At 45.1% G+C, this 22134-nt stretch overlaps 1 protein-coding gene across 8 annotated transcripts in view; it reads right to left on the bottom strand.

The window, feature by feature from the left end:
- FNDC3A (fibronectin type III domain containing 3A) overlaps nt 1–22134 on the bottom strand; it is a 200295-nt gene that overhangs the window by 58674 nt on the left and 119487 nt on the right. For all 8 annotated transcript variants that reach the window (XM_050947435.1, XM_050947493.1, XM_050947442.1 and 5 more), the window contains 6 exons: nt 18635–18693; nt 8396–8553; nt 5636–5695; nt 3977–4115; nt 1940–1993; nt 904–1028 (listed from right to left, as the gene is read on the bottom strand). In XM_050947435.1, coding sequence (XP_050803392.1) covers nt 904–1028; nt 1940–1993; nt 3977–4115; nt 5636–5695; nt 8396–8553; nt 18635–18693 — 595 coding nt within the window. The remainder of the gene's footprint in view (nt 1–903; nt 1029–1939; nt 1994–3976; nt 4116–5635; nt 5696–8395; nt 8554–18634; nt 18694–22134) is intronic.

Here is a 22134-nt window from a genome sequence, read left to right as displayed (position 1 = left end):
CTGTGGGCCCAATCAAAAGCGCACTGAAATCAATGGAAAGAGTCACACTGATTCCAGTGGGCAATGGATCAGGCCCCCGACAATTCACTCAGAAACCTTCTTTTAGCTATTTCTCTCTGCTTCATTTTTGTACTTTTCCAATTTAGCAAATATTTTGTGCTGTATTTCATATGTGCTTGAAATTAATAATGGTTAATAACTTAAACACATATAGGACTTATAAAAACAGAACATTTATTTTTGGTCAGTAACATCATCTAGATGAAATTCTGCTCTCAGATGCCTAAAGTTCCCAACAATGTTAATAAAAGACATCCTCAATCATACCTAGGGCAAAATTTGGCCCCTCCTCTTGTAAGAGCTCTCCTTAAATATTGTTTATTACTTAAACAGAATTATAAAGCCAGTAGTGTATTTTTATGTCTATAAAATATGTGATTTAAAAAATGTTTAGAGAGTGATTAGTTTTAAAAGGATATACCATCATACAGAGTAATGCCCTCCACTAGCTTACAATACAGGAAATGTGAGCTATATGTCCAGATATTCACAGATGGACTAGGAGGTGTTTTGTCTGTTTTTATTTTAATTTTCAAGATTTTATCGTAACTGTTTATGTGTAATGTTACCTATTAAAATTACTTCAAAATAAAGATTTCTGTTTTAAATCTTTTAAAATCAAAATGGTTTAATAACAGGAGCAATATATCGTATGCAGTGGTAAGAACCTCTAGGAGGTTTAAGAGCATTCAATGATATGTCTTGTGCCTTATCGTGTATATTAGGTGGGCAGATAACGTTATTTAATTTCAGCAGTATTCTGTTATATGTTGTTCCTGCATATACATGCACGTGGATGTAGACACACTACATTGTTTATGTCTATAACATGGTAATACTCACCTCATGCCCATGTCATTTTTGGCTGCCAGTCTAAAGGTGTACCCCATTGCTGGTGATAGTTTAGTAATTCTATTCTGCTTCTGTTGGCCATAGTAACACTGACAAAACTCTCCATTTCCTTTTCCCTAAAAGGAATAATTAAAACTCATATTATTTACACTGTTCATTAAACAAGCACATCTACTGATTAAAACAGTTTGCTAAATCATGAAGAATGTTCATCCAGTTAAACTCAAAACAAGCCAAGGATGCCATGGTTATGAATACTGAACTCAAAATGCTGTTTTCTCAGTCCTTAGCTCCACAGGGCTGATGAAGGAGGCTGTGCATGTTCCGCCCCACAGCCCATCTAACTCCTCTCCTGATAAGCTCTGAAGTGTCTAAGGGGATGGGTTGGGAGATAGGTGAGCCATCCTTACACAAGGAAGGAGATCTTCACATGGAAATGACTCTCAGCTCACATATCCTGGGAGGAAGAACAGGGCCACCAGAAAGGAAAAAGCCACCCTAAACAGTGACCCAATAACGTAAGTTTTAAGAGCCACCTGATAATACTGCCATTTTCTATTCAGCAAGCAAAATTTGAGGAAATATAGCTGTATTTTTGACACCTTCTTAGGAATGAATTGTATATTACCAACACTTGCCTCAAAGATATGGGTCACAATTAAGGATACAATTTGGTCACAGATTCTGTGACTTTAACAGACCTCCATCCATGACTTCTGCTTTCACCCTGCAGTGGCCAGTGGGGCTCCAGCTGTCAACCCTGCCCTGCAGCTGGCAGCGCTCCAGCTGTCAGTGCCTCCATACCCCTTGTGCAGGGCTTCAGGTTCAGCCCCGTGGTGCTGAGCTCTAGATTCCATAATTTATAGTTTATTGCCGGCATCCTACCTGTGAATTTTAATAAAAATCCCCTTGCCAAAATCTTAACCTTAGTCATAGTTTTCCTCTGAAAATATGTTCATATTCACATAAAATTATTTTTAAAAAAATATAAAGAGAAAAATAGTATAAATACAGCAAACTTGCTTACCTCATCCCATTCTAAAAGATAATTGTGTATTTTAGAACCATTGTCACAAGATGTCTGCAACAAGAAAAGAATAAAATTAGGACACAATAGCAGCAGGACAAGATCACTTTAGAAAAATGGCAATGGGCTAGAGACATTCATTTATAGGTCACCTGTTCCAATCAAGTCAGGATCAGAGGTGACCAACTGCTCTCTGATGCTGGCTGTTTGAGGTTTACCTCAACTCTCCTTTTATTGGCAACACACACCTCTGAAAAATATTCTGGTAACAGTGTCAAATACCATCCTATAGCAATTTTCTGAGGAGGGTTAGATAGGTTAAAGGGTATAAAGGGTTACATTAGCTTATCTTAAAGAAGGAATATATATGTGTTTTGTAGTTTAAGCCATGGGTTTTTAGCAGCTATGGGAAGGTCTTGAGGAAAAAAATGTAACTGGCAAGTTACAAGGTAAGTTGTAAAAATGCTGAGCTCAAAATGTGGCTAATAAGAGAAGAGAAGCATCTAATTATCAGAACTGGTTCTAACAAACAAAGAAAAGTTGTTTTGTGATATGATTAACTTATAATTATGCCTAATACAGCAATGTTATCTTGAAGAAAGAGGCCCACTCATAAACTCTTGTCTACAGGCTTAAAGGTCAATCCCAAACTAGCCAAAAACTATTTTTTAAGATAAGAGAACAGTCATCATGACATCACTTGTTTCTTACACTGTATAAAAGAATCAGGCTTCCTAGGAGTATTTATCAGATCCTACCTAATGATGCTGAAGTAAATCAGGATGAGAGGGTTATCCCTGGGACTGATCCTTTTGTGAATATTCTCATCAAATGCTTATGAATGTTTGTTACTGTGTGGATGTGGTAATTGCTTATTATGTAGGCATTTTAGACATGTTTAGAGCAACTGTACAAATACCATTTGGCCTTCAGATTTGGTGAATTGGCAATGTGGCAATACTATGTATTAATAATAATAAATCCAACAAGAGCCAAACTACAGCCACAGAGATTTTCTTAGTGTGATGGCTGATGATCTTGCCTATTACATTTCCTTTACTACATTAAAAAAAACACCCTATAGATTATGATGGCCTTAACTTGTTCTTTTTCTGATTTTTGTACATTTATCTTTGAATCCTGAAAAATGGCGAAAATACTTCTCCAGGCCTACGAAAGTCCATAGGACAGGAATTCTTTTCCATCAGTGACACTCCTACAAAAATAGGTTGTGCACTCCATTTTCTGCTGAAAACAGAGAATCAACATGAACTCAGTTAAATGCACAATAGTCTTTGTAAACTACATTTTGTAACAAATTTATTTGACAAAAATATACCGTACAGACCTTGAAGTGCAAACAGAAATGGTTTTAACTAAGTTTTAATAAACAAAAATACTGCATATCAATAAGTCATTTTAAAAATAGTCCATGTTTTAGATTTTGAAATAATCTGCAAATGACGAGACAAGTTCTTATTTAAATTTTAAAAGCTGAAACTTTAAGTGACATATCTATTTGTCCTCAACTCCACTTTTTACTTTAGCTGGATGTTACTGCTAAAATGATCAGCGGTGATTTAGTTAGCTATGTTGACACTTAAGTTGGCCATCTTTAAGTTTCAGAGTGTGAACAATTCAACTGAGATGAACAGAGCAATTTATGTTTCTTTAGGCTATTGGTTCAGAATGTCTGCAGTCTCACAAAGATAACAGTTTATACTTGGGTTCATGTTTTTAGGAGTCTCAACACCACAATTAACACATTTCTTTTTTAAACGCAAAAGTTTAGATACTGAAGCATTCATTTGATAACAAATATTTTACAGTGTAAATAGTTGCTGATGGTTACTGCGAAACAGAAAAAAATAACATATAAAAAATGAATGCAGTAATAAACTTTGAAAACATCCTTTGGGGTTGATTCAATACTGCATTACTTCCAACAACTGTAATTCCACTCTTAAGGTTATACTGAGATTTGCACTTAAAGCAGGTATTAAATCTCATCCTGTGGTCATTTAAAACAAGTCTTACCTTCCATTGCAGAGTGAGAGAATTTTTGGTCCGGTTAGTTATCCTTGGAGGATTTGGAGTATCAGGTTCACAGCTCATTGTTGTAAAACTCTCAGCTTCTGAAGGGCTTCCCTTTATGCTGTTGCATTCTGCTTGGACTCTAGAGTAGAAAAAGAGGTCAATAACATTTTGTTTCAGAATGTAAAGATACAATTTCTGTAGAACCTGAACAATATTTTGAGTTTACAACATTCAAAAAACAGCATATTCCCATCCCCTCCAAATGTTATAGTTAAAAGTAAATAATAAAAAAAGGTGGAAAATTTCTGCTCAATACAATTTATGTGAAGGAGAAATGCAATACACTGCTTTGGATATACATACATAGTGGTTCCCATCAGTCAACAACTATCCTCCCTATAGTTACATATGAGAAACCACAGTTATCCTCTTGCAGTATACTGGATACCACTATGTGATAACCAAAGGTAAAGGTAGACTTTTAATGGTGACCAATGTATTAAAAAAAAATTATCCAAAGGTAAAAGTGTACAAAAACATGAAATTTATCGGTCAACCTCCATATTTTGTTTTCAGATATTAGCAGATTAATATTGTACACATTCCATAAATATGCAGTAAACTACAAGAACACTAAAAGCCAATTATTTAAAAGACAGACATTATGAGATGTATTGATATGCAGAGTATCAGATACATGAAAGAATTTAAGCAACTTCCACCAATTTTCACAATTTGTGCAACACCAGAAAGAAAAACATAACATATCATAACTTCAAGTTTGGTCTTTATTACTGACCACCTACCTGCATTAATTAGAGAAAAACCTAAAAACCATTGTGGTTTAAGGACTTCATGTTTCATACTTAGGCCAAAATGTTCATGCCTGGATACCTAATGTTAGGCACTTAAATACATATTTATCCAGTTAAATGTGTATTCTCCACCTCCTTTTGTTAGTCTGAAGTCTCATTAACTAGCATCTAAATTAGAAACAAGAGAGAGAGATAGAGAGAGAGGAAAAGGAACCAAGCATGGCATCTTCTCCCCACCCTCTGCCATTTCTTCCACGGGCCATGAATTGTGCAGCAGTTCCTGCTGGAGCTGCAGAATTATAGTGAACTAGGGACCCTTGTAACAGTGCATAATCGGTCAGATTCTCTTGCCTGCTACTGTCTTAATAGTACAAAGTGGCCTTAAAATGTCCAGAAATAACCAGTGGAGAATTCCCCTTGTGTAGGTGAGCTCTCCATTGGTGGAAACCTGGCAGAAATGGCTCCTTCACCTCCTGTGCTGATGCTGCCATAAGAAGAAGGAAGGGAGACTGTCAGGGGCGTTCTGGTAGCATGAAGTGAGAAGGAGGGAGCATGGTGTAGTGAGCGCCACAACTGGCTTCCAGAGTCTGCCAGTCCTGGACCTCAGGGAGAAAGAGTTCACTACTCTTCATTTGAGAGTATCAACATTTAAACTGTGGCTAGTTCATAAATTATAGTGATCATCAGGGGAAGAACAGCATGTCTGGTGTAAAGACTGAAGATATCAAAGTCAGTTACTGTGCTCATACTGTTATACATACTAATTACAGTGAATAGTTTCAAATTTGGAAAGTTACTCTAAAAATTTCCACTGCATTTAATAGATTAAAAGAAGGGTACTTACCTTGCATGGTAATCAGTTGCTGGCCTGAGATCATTTATGGTAACACTAGTTTTTTCTCCACTGGAAAGAAGTACAATTTTGTTTAAAATATTGTCTCAGAATAACAGAAATTAAAGAGGGAAATAATTTAATCAATCCATCTTGCAGTGCAGGATTGTTCCCCGCTATTTCCTAATGCTTTGTTGTTCCAGCATATTTAGTGGTGCTTTATTAAAGATGTATCTATCTTTTGGTTTCCAGTTCTTTTATATAAAAAAGATTGTCCTTCACTTTACGTGGTCACCCAATGTGTCAGATATCATTTGAGTCCTATCCTTAGGTGGACACCATATGACAGTAATATCTTAAAATACTAAACATGTACATAAACGCTTTATAAACACTGATTTTCACACCTCCCTGAGGTAAATAAAATCATTACTTAAAATAGTAACTGATTCTTCAAGAGAGCTGCCACTGTATATTCACATTTGCGGGAACACCAGAGATGGGAATACCAGCACACCTGGAGTAGTTCTTACTGGGGCTGAATGAGCCCCAATTACTTCAATTTATACAACTAGTTCTCACATCATTGTACATTCAGAATGAGGCTTTAAAAGGGCTGTGTAGCCCTAGCCCCATTCCTTCCATTAAACCCAAGTCCTATGAGTATAGAGTATAGAACTTTGAGGAAGAAGGGATGGTGGCAGGTAGCGTGCATATGCAGAGACAACACATTTGAATAACCACAATTACTATGGTAAATAATTATTTTTATTCTTTGAGGTGGCCTCTGCATATTCCTACTTGTGAGAGGCAAGCAAGAAGTGCAGCCCCCAGGAAGGCGTCCATTAGTCTGGTTTGGGTAGCTTTTAGATTACGTTGTGAAGGCTCATCTCTTGTCCCTTTGTTTTAGGGAAAGAGTTGCAAGGGTCTACGATTCTGTTGGTGAGGCTTAAGTTTTGCTTACATTTCGCTGTTGCCAGGATATTGTGTTCTGGAAGTAATAAAAAGTTAAAAGACTGTCATGGGGTCTGTATCTATTGGGTGTCTGGGAAGTGGGCGGGCGAAGCCTGCCCACTGCTAAAGGATCCCCCACCAGCCTAAGGGGAGGACCCACAGGACCACAGAACCCACTGAGTTCGGGGGACAACTAATAAAAGAACAGGGACAGGAGTGAGGTCAAAGGGTCATAAGAAGGGAACCTGACGGGGACACTGAGCAGAGAACCCCGGACAGCGCCCATTGCTCCTCGGAGGCATCAAGGGAGCCAGTGGACGCCGCCCAGAGGACTCCGCCCGGATGCGTGAACGGACCATGGATCGGAAACAAGCCCCACAGTCACCGGGGTCTCCATCGGCCAACCTCCTCTCCCTGGTCGTGTAGATGGCCTTTTTAGCCAGGGCAAGGAGGAGGTTGACCAGGAGGTCTCAGGACTTCGTGGGGCCACGGATAGGGAGTGCGTACAGAAGGAGGTGAGGGGAAAAGTGCAGCCAGAAACGTAAGAGGATGTTAATGAGGAGCTGGAGTAGGGGCTGCAACCTGGCACACTCTAAGTAAACGTGCGCCAGGGTCTCCCTCACGCTGCAGAAGGGGCAGGTGTCCGGGTCAGGGGTAAACCGCGCCAAGTACACGCCCGTGCTCACAGCCCCATGAAGGAGCTGCCAACTGATATCCCCAGTGGTCCTTGGGACCAGGGTGTCATGGGGTCTGTAGCGGGGTGATCCCCCGCTCCTGCCTGGGAGGACTGCAGTGGTAAAAGCAGCCCTGGAGAGAGCTGCAGCTCTAAAAGCTGGGCTGATTAGGGAAGCGGCTGTAGCTGGGCCACACTCCAATCAGGCCACAGCTGGCCTGTATAAAAAGGCTGGGAGACAGGCGCTCAGCAGTCTCTCTCTGCATTCAGAAAGAGAAGGGCCTGGCTGCAGGGAGATTAATTAGGTATCTAGAGTGGAGCAGGCCTGGGGAAAGGCCAAGGGAGTCCAGCCTAGGAAAGCCCCAGGCTGCAGGCCTGGTAACGCCTATTAGTTACTGGGTTGCAGGGGAAGCCCATGGGTAGCCAGAGGCAGCAGGTCCAAAACCCTTTGCCTATGATGAGTAGCTTATACGCTGCAGTCTGCCCCAGTGAACGGGGGCTAGATGAGGACTGCCAGTAGCCAAGACTGAAGCAAGTGGGGATAGTGGGTGGGAGCTTCCCTGGGAGGCGGAGACCCAGACTGTGGGGTACTTCTAGGGGGCAGCACCCAGTTAAAGGGGCACTGGGGTCCTGGGACGGACATGGGGGCTAGCAAGCGCTAATGGGACACCGGCCTGCAGAGGGCACTTCAACGGCTGGAGAGCTAATTCCTGGAGATGACCAGCAGGAGGCACAGCAGGGGTGAGGCCCACATGTTTACAGGGTCCCAGAACCTTGGAAACATACTTTTGTTTTGGTGGTGGTAGTAGTAGTAGTACAAATTGAAGTAAGTAAACAAAAAAGATTTCACTCTGATCCTATATCATTTCAGAAACCTTAACTTCCATTGTAGTCAACCGAAGTACAATCAGTGGAAGATGAAGGCATTCTGTTCCTTAAAGGGTCAAGCCTTTACATAGTAAATTATTGGTAAAGATTTGGGAAATAAAGCAGTTTCATCTTACTGATTAAAACAATTTGCCTCAAAAGTGAAGTCTTGTGAGATGTCTCATTATCTCACTCTGTAGATAAAAGGCAGTTTTTAAAATAGGCTTATGTACAAAGTTCAGGGCATCAGTAATCTAATAAAGATAACAAATACCTACGTATACACAGTTTTGTATTTTCCATCTTTTCCAGTGTTTGATATCAGAACTTCATAAATGTACACCTCCGGCACATTATTCTTGTCAGTGTCCCCATTGATGGTACTGGATGGAGGGGACCATGCAAGTACTACTGTCCGTGCCTGAATGTCTGATATCTACAGAAACATAACATTTAAGAACTCTGTCATATAACTTCAACTGTGGGCCAACACTTATAACTAAACAGTATGAATAAAACAGAACAGAAAAAGTGACTTTTTCAGAATATTTGTTCAATTACAATAACTCACTGGTTAGGCTACAAGTGGGACCAAACTATGTATTTGGAAATACAGGAAATAGTATGATCACTTCCACCTTCAGACACAAAGCTATTTGCAACCAAAGAACATAGATAAGTAACCAGAGCCATCTAGTGGCAAAATATAACTGAACAATCTGGTTACATTTGTTTGTCATTCTTGTGTATAATAAATTCTGGGAATAATTGTTTTTTATTTAACACGGCTCTAAATTTTTTTATTAAACTTGTTAAGACATGAAGTTAAAGGGACACCATGAACAACAACAAAATTACGCCTCTGTCTGAACATTTATTATCTATTGTTACATGTAACATTTAAGATTACTAAAACTGAAAAAGCTGCTTTTATATTCAAGACTGTGTATTGTGCCCATCACCATAGTATCTGAGTGCCTTCCAAAAGCACATTAAGTGACATGACTAACATTTATTGTGTGGTGCTCTTTCTTCCTTCCTCTCCCCAAGGGGAAATTTGTGCATGGATTTCTTGTCATTTTATTTTTTTAAGCATATGTATGCTGTGTTATTATTAACGAAGGTAAGTTTAGAGAGCATTTGAACTTTAGAATGGAAAGTGGTGAGGTTTGCAGTGGTTCTTTGATCCTGCAGGAATTTCTTCTGCAATCTTGAATCAGTTCTCTGAGAAAGCTCTGTCTTCTATATAAACAAGTCTCCCCCTTGCAGTACACAGCTATGTTGTGCCACGGGGCAGAGTTGTTGACTGAAGTCCAGTTCTTGTCGCAGAGCTCTAGATGGTCTTTCAGGTATCCCGGTCCCAGACCATTAAAAGCTTCCAAAATAGAGACCACGAGTTTGAATTTGATGTGACATTCTAGGGGGAACCAAAGTAGCAAGTAAAAGACATCTCTGATGAGCTCATGGTAATCCTTGTTGTGCAAGAGGCATGCTACTGTATTTTGTACTATGTACTCCTGGGGGAATTCTGCACCACTGCGCAATGCAGAATTTGTGCAGAACATTCCCCGCAGAAAAGATGGTTACTTACCTCTTGTAACTGTTGTTCTTCAAGATGTGTCGTTCAGGTCCATTGCAATTAGGTGTGCACGTGCCATGTGTACGGATGTCAGAAACTTTTTCCCTTAGCAGCTCCCGTCGGGACAGCAGGGGAGCCTCCTAGAGTGGCGCCCTTATGGCAGTGTATATTATACCCTGCTGGCCTGACCTCTCTTCGGTTCCTTCTTGCCATTGACTCCGACAGACGGGAAAGGAGGTGGGTATTGTAATGGACATGAAAAACACATCTCGAAGAACAAGAGTTATGAGAGGTAAGTAACTGTCTTTTCTTCTTCGAGTGATGGTTCATGTCCATTCCAATTAGGTGACTTCCAAGTTTATCATTGGAGGAGGGTAGGAGTCATGGAACGATTGATTGAAGAACAGCTCTGCCGACTACCACATCATCTCTGGCCTGTTGGTTGACAGCATAGTGGGCTGTAAACGTATGCACTGAAGACCAAGTAGCTGCTTTACAGATCTCTTGGATAGGGACCTGAGCCAGAAAGGCTGTTGAAGATGCCTGTGCTCTGGTTGAATGAGACGTAATTGCTGGAGCTGGGACCTTGCTCAGCTCATAGCACGTGCAAATGCAGTCTGTAATCCAGGATGATATGCGTTGCGCAGACACAGGAAGGCCCTTCACTCTGTCAGCTATGGCGATGAACCATTGGATCGACTTGTGGAAAGATTTTGTGCGCTCTATGTAGAACTCCAAAACTCTCCATACATCTAGTGTGTATAGGTGCGGTGTCTCTGGCTCGTGTGAGGTTTTGGAAAGAACACTGGTAAGCAAATGCCCTGACCCATGTGGAATTGGGAGACCACCTTGGGGAGAAATTTGGGGTGTGGTCTAAGCTGGACCTTGTCCTTATGAAACACCGTGTAAGGTGTTTCGGCGGTGAGGACTCTCAGCTTGGACACTCTCCCTGCCGATGTAATGGCCACCAGGAAAGCCACCTTCCAAGATAGGTAGAGGGAACAAGTGGCCAGGGGATCAAATGGTGGGTTCATGAGTTTGGAGAGGACCAAGTTCAGGTTCCAGACTGGGACTGGTGGGTGAGAATACGGGAACACCCTCTCCGGCCCTTTGAGGAATCGCCCCACAATGGGATTTGAAAACACTGAGTGCCCAGACTCCCCTGGATGGAAAGCTGAAATGGCCGCCAGTATGGAGGAAAGAGATAGACCCTGTTGCTTAAGGTGTAGGATGTAGTCTAAAATAACTGGGACAAGAGCTTGGAGAGGTTGAAGGGGCTTGGGTTCACATCAACAGGAAAACCTTTTCCATTTTGCCAGGTAGGTAGCCCTAGTGGAAGGTTTCCTACTACCGAGAAGAATTTGTCTCACCAACTGAGAGCACTGGCTCTCCATGGGATTTAGCCATGGAGTTTCCAAGCCATGAGATGTAGAGATTGCAGGTGGAGGTGGTGCCCATGGTCCTGCGTGATCAGACCCAGGTGGCGGGACAGGGCTATCGGGGCATCTATGGACAGGTCTAGGAGGGTTGTGCACCCATGCTGCTGGGGCCAAGATGGGGTGATCATGATTACCGTTGCCCTGTCCCTGCAAATTTTGAGGAGGACCCAGTGGACGAGCGGGATAGGAGGAAAGGCATACTTTAGACCCTTGCCCCATGGTTTTAGGAATGCATCGGCGATTGAGTCTGGACTGTAGTTTTGGAATGAGCAGAACTGAGGGCACTGTCTGTTGCTCTTGGTGTGAAGAGGTCTACTTGGGGATAATCCTACTTTCGGAAGATTAACTGTATGATGTCCGATCTGATTGACCCCTCATGCATGTGGTATGACCTGCTAAGGCGATCCTCCACCTCATTCCGCACCCCTGGAAAGTATGATGCTTTGAGCTGAATGGATTGGGCTATACAGATGTCCCAGAGAAGAAGAGCCTTGCGGTAGAGAGGTGAGGGGCGGGCTCCACCTTGTTTGTTTATATAGAACATGATGGTGGTGTTGTCTGTCAGGACTGTCATGCTGCGACCTTGCAACGTGGCATGAAAGGTTGGCAGGCCAGATGAAACACCCTGAGATCCTTCAGGCTGATATGGAGAGGTATCTTGTCCTTTGACCCCAAGCCTTGTGTCCTCAGATCTCCTAAGGGTGCGCCCCAGCCCAGATCTGATGGGTCTGTTACTAATGTCAGAGAAGGTTGGGGCTTGGCGAAGGGGACGCCTGCACAGACCACTGGTCGGTCCAGCCACCAACGCAGGGATTCTAGAACCTGTTCCAGGATCATCACCACAAAGTCCTGGGGGTCTCGTTACAGATGGTAAGAGAGTGCGAGCCATGCTTGTATGGGCCTGAATCTCAAACGGGCATGCTTGACCATGTACATACATGCTGCCATGTGCCCTATTACAGAAGTCAGCAACCTATGGCATGTGTGCCAAAGACGGCACACGACCCAAATTTTAATGGCACGCTGGAGCCTGCTAGGACTCCAGCATGCCACTAAAAATCCTGCCGAGCCCGGCGTGCTCTCCTCTGCCCTCCACTTCCCCCGTGGGGGCAGGGAGCAGAAGCATAGCCGTGTGCACGGGGTGAGCAAATGGCCCCACTATCCCAGCACGGCAAGCCGGGGGGTCCGCGCTCCCGGGTTGGAGCGTGGTGCCGAGTGCAGCAAGCTGCCGGCCCCTCTCCCACCTTCTCCCCTCCCCTGGAGCCATGCCGCCGCGTGCAGCGCTCTGGGGGTTGGGGCTGCGCGCTCCCGAGGGCAGTGTTTGGCTCCGCGGGGAGGCAGACATGCTCCCCACTCAACCAGAGGAGCGGGGTTGTGTGCTCCCGCAGAGCAGCGTATCTAGCTCTGTGTGGAGCCTCATGGTAAGGGGCCCAGGGCTGGGGGGGGGTTGGATAAGGGGTGGGGGCAGTTAGGCGACAGGGAGCGGGGGGGTGGGATCCTGGGGGGGGTTAGAGGAGGAGGGGGATTGGATGGGGCATGGGAGTCCCGGGGTTTGTGAGGGGGCAGGGGGTGAATAGGGGTCAGGGCAGTCAGGGGACCGGGAGCAAGGAGGGTCCTCGGGGGGGAAGTTAGGGTGGGGGTGTCTCTGAAGGGGGTGGTCAGGGGACAAGGAGCTGGTGGGGTTGTATGAGTTGGGAGTTCTGGGAGTCCTGTCAGGAGGCAGGGGTGTGGAAAGGGGTTGGGGCAGGCAGGGAGTGGGGGGGGGAGTTGGATGGGTCAGGAGTTCTGGGGGTCCTGTCAGGGGGCAGGGAGTGATTGGATAGGCATGGGAGTCCCAGGGATCTGGCTGGGGACGGGGGTGTGAATAAGGGTTGGGGCAGTCAGGGGACAGGTCGGAGGTAGAGTCCAGTCTGGGGACAAGGAACAGGGAGGCTTAGATAGGGGGTGGGGTCCCAGGAGGGGATAGTCAGGGGACAAGGAGCAGCAGGGTTGAGAATTTTTGGGGGGGCAGTCACCCAGCACTCTCCCCTGAGCCCTGACCCCCGACCCCACCCACCCACACACCACATCCTCTTCCCTGAGCCCCGCACCCCCTCCAGGCCCCTGCCCTGAGCCCTGTACCTTCCTCATACATACCCAGCCCTCTGCTTGACTCCTTCATCTCCCCCCACCCGCAACCCTAGCCCTGACTCTGGCACCCCCACCCATACCCAGCGCTCCCTCTGCCCTGACACCTACACCCCCTCACATACCCAGCCCCCAGCCCTGACTCCAGCCCTCTTCCCCCAGCCCTCTGGGCCCTGGCTGCCAGCCCCGCACAGCCCGCTGCTGGTCTCGGGTTCTGGCTGACGGATCCTTGCCAGCCGGGGTCCCGGCCGCAGGCCCTGCTCAGCCCGCTGCCGGCCTAGGTGAACAGAACCCCAGACCAGAAGCAGGCTGAGCGGGCCGGCAGCATAAGATCAACATTTTAATTTCATTTTAAATGAAGCTTCTTAAAAATTTTGAAAACCCTGTTTATTTTACAATACAACACTAGTTTAGTTATATAATATATAGACTTATAGAGAGAGAGACCTTCTAAAAAATGTTAAAATGTATTATCGGCATGCGAAACCTTAAATTAGAGTGAACAAATGAAGACTCGGCACACCGCTTCTGAAAGGTTGCCGACCCCTGCCCTATTAGATGCAGACAACACCTGAGTATCGTGGTGGGGTACTGAAGCATTGATTTGACAATCTGCTCTATGGCTTGGAACCTGGGCTCTGGACGGCTTGCTTTTGCCTGTACCAAATCCAGGATTGCCCCTATAAACTCTATCCTTTGGGTAGGTATGAGTGACGATTTGGGTACACTGAGGAGGAGCCCCAGTCTGTGAAATGTGTCCATGACCATCACCATGTGGGACTGGACCTCGTCCTTGGAATGACCTGTCAGTAGTCATTGTTGAGGTATGGATACACTCGAACTTGCCTTTTCCGCAGGGAGGCCGCCACCACCACCAAGCATTTTGTGAACACCTCAGGGGCTGTAAACAGGCCAAACAGGAGAACCGTGAACTGGTAGTGATATTGGTTTACGACAAACCAGAGGAAGTGTCGGTGCACCGGATGAACGGCAATATGGAAGTGTGTGTCTTTCATGTCGAGGGCAGCATACCAATCCCCTGGACCAACGATGGAATGATACTGCTTAGGAAGACCATATGGAACCGGAATTTGACCATAAATTTGTTGAGTCTGTGAAGGCCTAAAATGGGTCGAAGACCCTCCCTTTGCCTTGGGGATTAGAAAGTAATGGGAGTAAAACCCTTTTCCCCTTAGCTCCTGTGGAACCTCCTCCACTGCACCTATCTCGAGGAGCGAACAAACCTGCATAAGGAGTTGCTCGTGAGAGGGGTCCCTGAAGAGGAACGGGGAAGGTGGGTGGGAGGGAGGGAAGGAGGAGGAGAACTGGAGGAAGTATCCCACCTGTACCATCCATAGGACTCAGTGGTCCGATACTATATGGGACCACACATGGTAGAAGAGGGATAGCCGGTTTAAAAACCGTGGGGATGGATCCGGGAAGTGGGTTGGTACACTGTTCTCCGGCGCACCTTCAAAACCCTTGCTTGTTTCCAGGCTGGGGTTTATTCTGGCCTTGGTTAGGCACATTATTCTGCTGTCTATGCCTGTTATTTCTCCCCTCCTGCAATATAGCTCCTGTTTGGGGTGGAGTTGATACTGCCAATGCTGCGGAGGCTGAGGTTTGAAGGGCTTTCTCTGGGTTGCTGGCGTATGCATCCCTGGCGATCCTTAAGGCCGTGCAGCCTGGAGTCTGTTTGCTCTGAGAAAAGGCCCAAGCCCTCAAAGGGAAGGTCTTGGAGGGTATTCTGGACCTCGGAAGGGAGGCCTGATGCCTGGAGCCACACTGAACGTTGCATGACTACCCCTGAGGCAATGGTTCTGGCCGCAAAGTCAGCTAAATCGAGGGAAGCTTGTAGCGAAGTCTTAGCCACAGCCTTTTTCCCCCTCAATTAACACCGCAAGCTCAGAGTGTGAGTCCTGGGACAATGATGTCCAAGAGTTGAAGTTATGTCTATAAGGATTGCCTGCTGGTTGGCTATGCATAGCTGGAGGGTACTGAAGAGGTCCAAAAGCTTCGACTCCTTGGCCTTTGGGGCCGAGGCTTGTTGGCCCTGTTGTTCCTTCTCACTGACTGCTGAAACAACTAGGGAACAGGGAGTCAGATGGCAGAACAGGAACTCGCAGCCCTGGGAAGGGGTGAAGTATTTCCTTTCTACTTCCCTGGCCACTGGTATGATGGAGGCTGGGTCTGCCATATAGCATTGTAATTCATCTGTATGATCTTTATGGAAGGAAGTGCGACTCAGGAGGGACCCTCGAGCGTCAGGATGTCCACCATCAGATCCCCTCGCTCGACTGTTTCTTCTGCCTGGAGTCCCATATTGAGGCAATCCTGTGGAGTAGCTCCTGGTGAGCCCCATGATCGATCAGTGGTGGTCCTGAGACAGATATGCCCACCACCACCTCGTCTGGGGAAGAGGAGGAAGTGAAGTGCAGCTGGTTGCCCTCATCTACACCCTCCTGTGTGTCCCCATATGCCTGGGTCACTTCAGGGTCTGGCGGGCTGACACCTCTTGAGGTGTCGCAGTGCTTGGCACTTCCTCGGGCATTGGGCCTGGAAGTGCTGGTTGCTCTTGGGAATCCGGGGGCAGCCTGGAGAGAGTGGCTTCCCTTGTCCTTGATGCATACCTGTGTGGCAACCTGGAATGGTGTTGCATGGATTACCCGGACATAGAGGCTCTGGAGGTGATGCCCTGCTGCTGGTGGTAGGCGCATGGGGTCCAGCAGGTGCCATGGACCCAGACGAGGCCATTGTGGCTGCCATGTTGAGTGGGATTCTCTGCTGGCCACGGTTTGATATCTGCTGTAGCTGGAGCGACCGGAGTCGGCCTCGGAGCCAGAGGTTGTCGACGGAGAGGACCCGGGCGGTGCTGAACATTGAGCGGCCGCAGGGTGCCATGGAGCTGGGGAGCGGTGTATGGCTGACCGGGACCGCGAACGGTACTGGGAGTCTTGGGACTGGGACCAGTGCCTCTCACTCGATGCCGGTGAGGTTGTCGGTGCTGCACTCCTCTAGTGCCAGGTGACCAATGGCATCATGGACTGGCATGCAGTCATCGCGGGTGCTGCTGTGGGGTTCGCTTCTGGTGCCATAACCTAGCGCTGGGTTGCGGGTACCGGAGAATAACAGGACGCCAAGCTTGAACAGGAGTGGTGCCGAGACAGTGACCTCAAGTGGCGCACCATTGCTGGCTTCCTTCTGGACGGCACCCTCTTGGGCTTCTTCCTGCACGGGAGGGGATTTGGCACCAACAACTCAATGAGGTCTTTTGCTGCCTCGAAAGTGTCGGGCGTGGCAGGGTGTTCGAGGACCTCCTCCAGACATTCATTGGAACTGAATCCGCTGGGTACTGGACTCAACGGGGCCTGTGGCGCCGGAGTCGACGGTGCCAGTTCTTGGCTCGGGCCTGCAATCTGTCTTTGCGTGCCGGGAGCTTCTTTGAGCAGCTAGTAGCTCTTTGGGGAGAGTGCCCTCTTTCCCCTTTCTTGTGACATTTAGTTGGTGCCAGAGAGGTCGACCAGTGCTGAGGTTGGTCATCCTGTCTTGGTGCCTGTGCAGTGCTGGGTCGCGCATGGATGCCGGGGCACTTCGCACCAAGAAAGCTGCGGCCAGCGCCGGCTGGTCAGGGGCCGGTGGTTGTAACGCGGCCTCCATGAGCAACTGCTTAAGGTGAAAGTCCTTCTTAATGCGTGGCTTGAAGGACTTGCAGATTTTGCAGTACTCCGCCTGATGAGACTCTCCCAGATATCGGAGACAGGAGTCATGGGAATCGCTCTTAGGCATAGACTTGTAGCATGTGGCGCAAGCTTTGAAACCCCGGGCAGCAGCAGAGACCCAGGCATGGGGGCAGCAGAGGGGATCCCAGGATATGGGGTGGTAGCAGAGCCCCTCGTAAAACATGGGGGTGCTGCAGCATCCCCTGCAACCCTACTTCCCTGAGTAAATGTTTAACCATGTAACCGACAGAATTTTAATCGGTTACATGGTCACTGTTTTTACATGTTATTTACATCCCTAGTTTTGACTATCCCAGCAGAGGAAAACCTTGGACTGAACTGGCCTCAGGTGGGTGAGATAGGAAGTGGCCCAGGGAGGGCAACCTTAAGCAGCCTCAGTTGCCAGACCACTGGTGGCCCCAAAGGACTCTAGGTTGGAGCCTGGTGGAGTGGGAGGGCCTTGGGTCCCCTAACAACAACTCCTCTGCTCTTCATGGGTCATGTCCCTGACCACTAGCCCATGCTTCCTGACCAATCCTTGAGTGAGGACCATTACACTCTGCCAACCAGAAGCATCTCTTTGTTGAGCAGGTTTAACTTAACCCAGCTTTTCTTCATGTATGAGCTGATCCTTGTCCAGCATTGGGCTAGGATGATGGAAATGGTTTTGCCATATGTTCTGAAGGATACAAATAGCTCTCATCTGCATATTGTTGGCATATGAGCTCATTAGGTCTCAGTAGTTCTGCTAATGGCTTCATTTTGATGTTGAATAGGAACTGAGAGAGAACTGATCCTTATGGAACTCAGCAAATACAGGTCTGGAGGTGAACAAGCAGTTATAGACTAAAAAAAATATTTTCCCCATTTGTTTACTTTGTGCATTTGACAGTACTTTATTCAGGGTGAATCTTACTTTTTTCACTGCATAGTAAATTAGTCGAATTTCCATGTCCAAAGCCCTATTTTCATTCAGGAACTGAGAAAATGGACACCATGCCATCCAACTTCAATTAAAAGATGTAGTAAAGCTGCAGCTCAGCCAGCATACTGATAGCACTTCAAGCTACAAAGACTATTCCCCTCAGCGATCCACACACACTTGCCTAAGTACCGAATTAGCAAATTTCTGCTTGTAATATACTGAATAATTATTTGAAAATTTACTGAAAATTTTTACTTTTGAAACTGATTTTGAATGTTAACAAACATTTCCCTGATTCCTTTAATGATAAACTGCCTATTATAAGAGAGAGTTTTACCTGTATAGTTATGATGTTAGCCACATTAATGTCACATACACAGAACAGAAACAACAAAATAACAGGATTCTGTGCGTGTCTGAATGATTTTAACCTTGACGAGTTTACAGTGGATGAAATTCTCTTCTTAATTACACTGGGACTGTATCAGGGCGAGCAAGAAAAGAATTCAGCTTAGTAAGTTTTAAAAAGTCAGTTTCTCTAAAATTTATGAAATGACCACTTTAAGTAATTTGAACTTCAGTGACTGACGAGCCCTCAGTCTGGTGATTTTTCATTACTGTTTCTATCCAAAGGTCATCCAGACCTGGACAACAGAAAACCAAGTACCACTACAGGGTAAAACATGAATAGCTCAATTCTGATTTTGTGGAAAGTAGCATTTACTTACCACTGGCTTGGTAATATTCGAAAGAAGTGCTTCGAGTGCTTTTGTTTCTTCATCCTTTTCTTAAAAAACAAAACAAACAAAAGTCAATGAACAACTGTTTAACATTTTTACAATAAAGTATCTTTTTAAATCCAGAGAATACACACACATTTAGATGTGTGCAAGTGGAACTTCCTTATCAATTTAAGCTACATTGATATAAGGCACTCTAAAACTGAAAGAAGAGTACCTAAACAAGGGGGCTGTATAAATTTCATAGATTATAGAGGCATGACCATCTCCTAAAAATGTATTTATTTGAGTTTAAATAACCCATTGCTTTGGAGGGCTTAGGAGACATCTTAGATATCTCAGTTACCTACCTTATTTTTTCCGTAATATATTTTAAAAAGTGTTTACACTAACTAAACACTTATTTAAGATGCTTCATACATTTTCTTATATGCACTACTGAGTGAACTGATCTAACCTGGCTTAGGTAGATTAGAGGTTAGATGGGAGTTGTAGGGTATTTTTCCTTCATTTCTTTTTTTAAAAATGAGCAAATTTCAAGTGAACCCTCCTGACTTGCTAAATCTCCCACCAGAAAGTGAGATCAAGTTAATTCGCTATTTTATATTCATAAGATTTTTCTTGTTAAAGTTGATTAAAAAATATCTGTGACCTGTTACGCCCTTGTTACTGCAATTCTAGGTGACATTATAAAGTGTTTCCTCTTTTTAAATCAACTTCAAATTTGACATAAAATCCACTGAAATAAAGTAGATTTGCAAAGAAGGCCTGCTCTGTGTGTGTATGTATTTATTTATTTATGATTTTTAGTCAGAACAGAGTAAAACCGAACTTCATAATAACTGCATTTGAATCAATGATAAACAAGTGCAACTGTGAACATTAAAACCAAAAAGAGAAGGAAAGAAGCGATGATGGAAGTAGAAAGAAAAAATTTTGGTACACAGAGCTGCAATGCTGTTAGGAGAAAAACAGCAATTACAGTTTATAAGTGATTACATAGAAATACCATTGCTGTTAAGATTCTCAATTGTTAGACAATAGAATTTTGGATGCTGCCTCAAAGAGAAACATCTATTATATACACATGTTCAACAGAGGTATGATGTCTATTAAAAGTATGTATGATGAAATGAGATGATGTGCGAAATTTCAAATTGAAACAACAAAGCTAAAGTCAAGCCAAAATTTGAACAGTCTCTGTTTTCTTACTCTAAAAAGTTTGGCTACTTTAAATATACAGCACATATTTAAGGTTTATAACTGTACTGTAAAATGCTTCACTGATTTATTTTGTAACCTTCCAAATAAAACTGCTCGACATCTCTCAGTGAAAGGGTGAGAATTGCATTTTTCTTAGTATTCCACATAGACTATTGACAGCTAAGAAGTCTATCCTTACTAATATGTATTTTGTTTTTAAGTTTACTAAAAAGCTGCAACATAGTGTACATTAAGAGCAATACTATTTACATACAGTGAAAATAGGCAATCGAGCAACAGTCATATAGCCACAGATCAGCCCAGCAACAACTCTGCCCCTTCCATTAGGGAGAACACAGAAGTGATGTAGCCAGCCAAGCTGTGCGTGGTCAGCCACAGAGGTTGAGACAACAGTTCAGCCTACTGGTTAGAGCTGGGTTGGAGGTAGGGACAGAGTTCAGGAACTAGTCAAGGGTAAGTACTAGAGGGACAGAAGCAGAATGCCAGAGCCAGAGGGTAAACCAGAATCGTAAACCAGAGGCTGAGCTGAGGACTGAAGCCCAAGGCTGGAGCAGAACAGGGGCTGGCTTGAGAACGGACAATAGATAGATCAGGAGCATATTCAAAAACAAGGCTAGAGCAGGATAGGAACCAGGTAGGTGCAGGGACTGGAATGAATGGTTGGATCAAGGACTGGAAACAGGATCTGGGCAAGCGCAGCTTTCAGCGTGGTATGTGTTGAGCAGCTGCTGATCTGCTGTGGGTGCTAAGCTTAAAAGATGGCTGCTAAACCATCAGCCAATCAGGTGCTGTGGCTACTCTGTCAGTTCCAAGGCAATGCAGCTGGGTTAATTGGATGCCTAGCAGCAAAGTTAGTCAGGGAGCAGGTTAGCAACTGGCCTGGCCCCTGACAAGTGATGATGAGGGGATACCCTCTCCTGTGCAGCAGCATGACTGCTTTCTTTCTTCATTGGCTCAGTGCTGCACTAGCAAATATTGATGACTTCCTAACTAGATATGGGTGCAAGGTTGTAAAGAGCCATAAAACCAGCATCTCTGTTAAATCCATGGTTTTTAGCATCCAGCCGAGGTATGAATTTAAGTTCCCAGGTTTGTCTTTTGAAGTTGTTGTGCTGGTTTTCTTTGAGGAAGAGGACTGAGTGATCAGATGTGCAGTGAAAACTTTGTCAAAAGTGTTTGCTGATGGGCGACAGGGTGTTTTTGCCTTTTATCATTTTTCTGTGTGAGTTCAGTTGAGAAAGCAGTGACTGTCTGGTTTCACCCACATAGTTGTTAGGCATTTGATACATTGGATGAGATATATCACACGTTGTGAAATGCAGTGTAGTTGTAGCTGTGTCAGTCCCAGGACATTAGAGAGACAAGGTGGGTGAAGTAACATGTTTTATTGGACCAACTTCTGAAAAGCTTGTCTCTCTCATCAACAGAAGTTAGTCCAATAAAAGATATTACCTCACCCACCTTGTCTCTCTAACATGTTGTGACAGGCATGCATAGATCCCACGGACCTTGAAAGGTGTGCTGTGTTGGTATTGATCATTGTAGCAGTGGTGATATGTCTGCAGGTTTTGCGTCTGTTCTAGAAGGGTATGGTGCTGCTTTGAGTTGGTGTGTCCTGGTCTACGGGGAGCTTGCGTCTGATGATGGGGGGAGGGGAGTTGTTTGAAGGTCAGAAGAGGGGGCTTAGGAAAGATTTCATTCAGGATGTGGTCCCCATCAAGTATGGGTTGTATCTGTTTGATATCCCTTAGAGAGCCAGTGTGGGGTGGTAGGTGGTAGGCGACAAGTAGGGCTGTGTGATCAATGGTTGTTTTTCCCCTATATTGAAGCAGGTTTTTCTAGCATATCTGATAGGTCCATTCCATGATGTGATCTATTTCTCTAGAGGATTGTCCATGTGTATCCTGGACTTTCTTTTCAGAGCAAATACTGTGCCTGTCTGCAGGTAATAGATTTTTTTTTTTTGGTATGTCTAGGGTGGTTGCTGGATCTGTAGAGGTAAGTGTGGTGATATGTGGGGATTTTTTATATAGGTGTTTGTAGGGTTCCTTTGCTGAAGCTGATTGTGATGTCAAGGCATTTGATGCTGGTGTGGGAGTGTTCTAGAAGGAGCCTGATGAATGGTTAGTGGCTGTGGAGGAAATGTAAAGCAGCAGGGATGCAGACTTTGGGCTGAGTGCAGCTGAGGGTGATGTGCCTGGGAAAGGCATTAGCAACTAGCGCTCCCACTGAACCCTGCTAGGGTGTGCCCAGAGCAGAGAAGA

Source organism: Gopherus flavomarginatus, chromosome 1 (genome assembly GCF_025201925.1).
Source record: "Gopherus flavomarginatus isolate rGopFla2 chromosome 1, rGopFla2.mat.asm, whole genome shotgun sequence".
Taxonomy (NCBI): domain Eukaryota; kingdom Metazoa; phylum Chordata; order Testudines; family Testudinidae; genus Gopherus; species Gopherus flavomarginatus.
The sequence above is the reverse complement of the archived record's forward strand: the minus strand, read 5'-3'. Positions and strand labels throughout refer to the sequence as shown.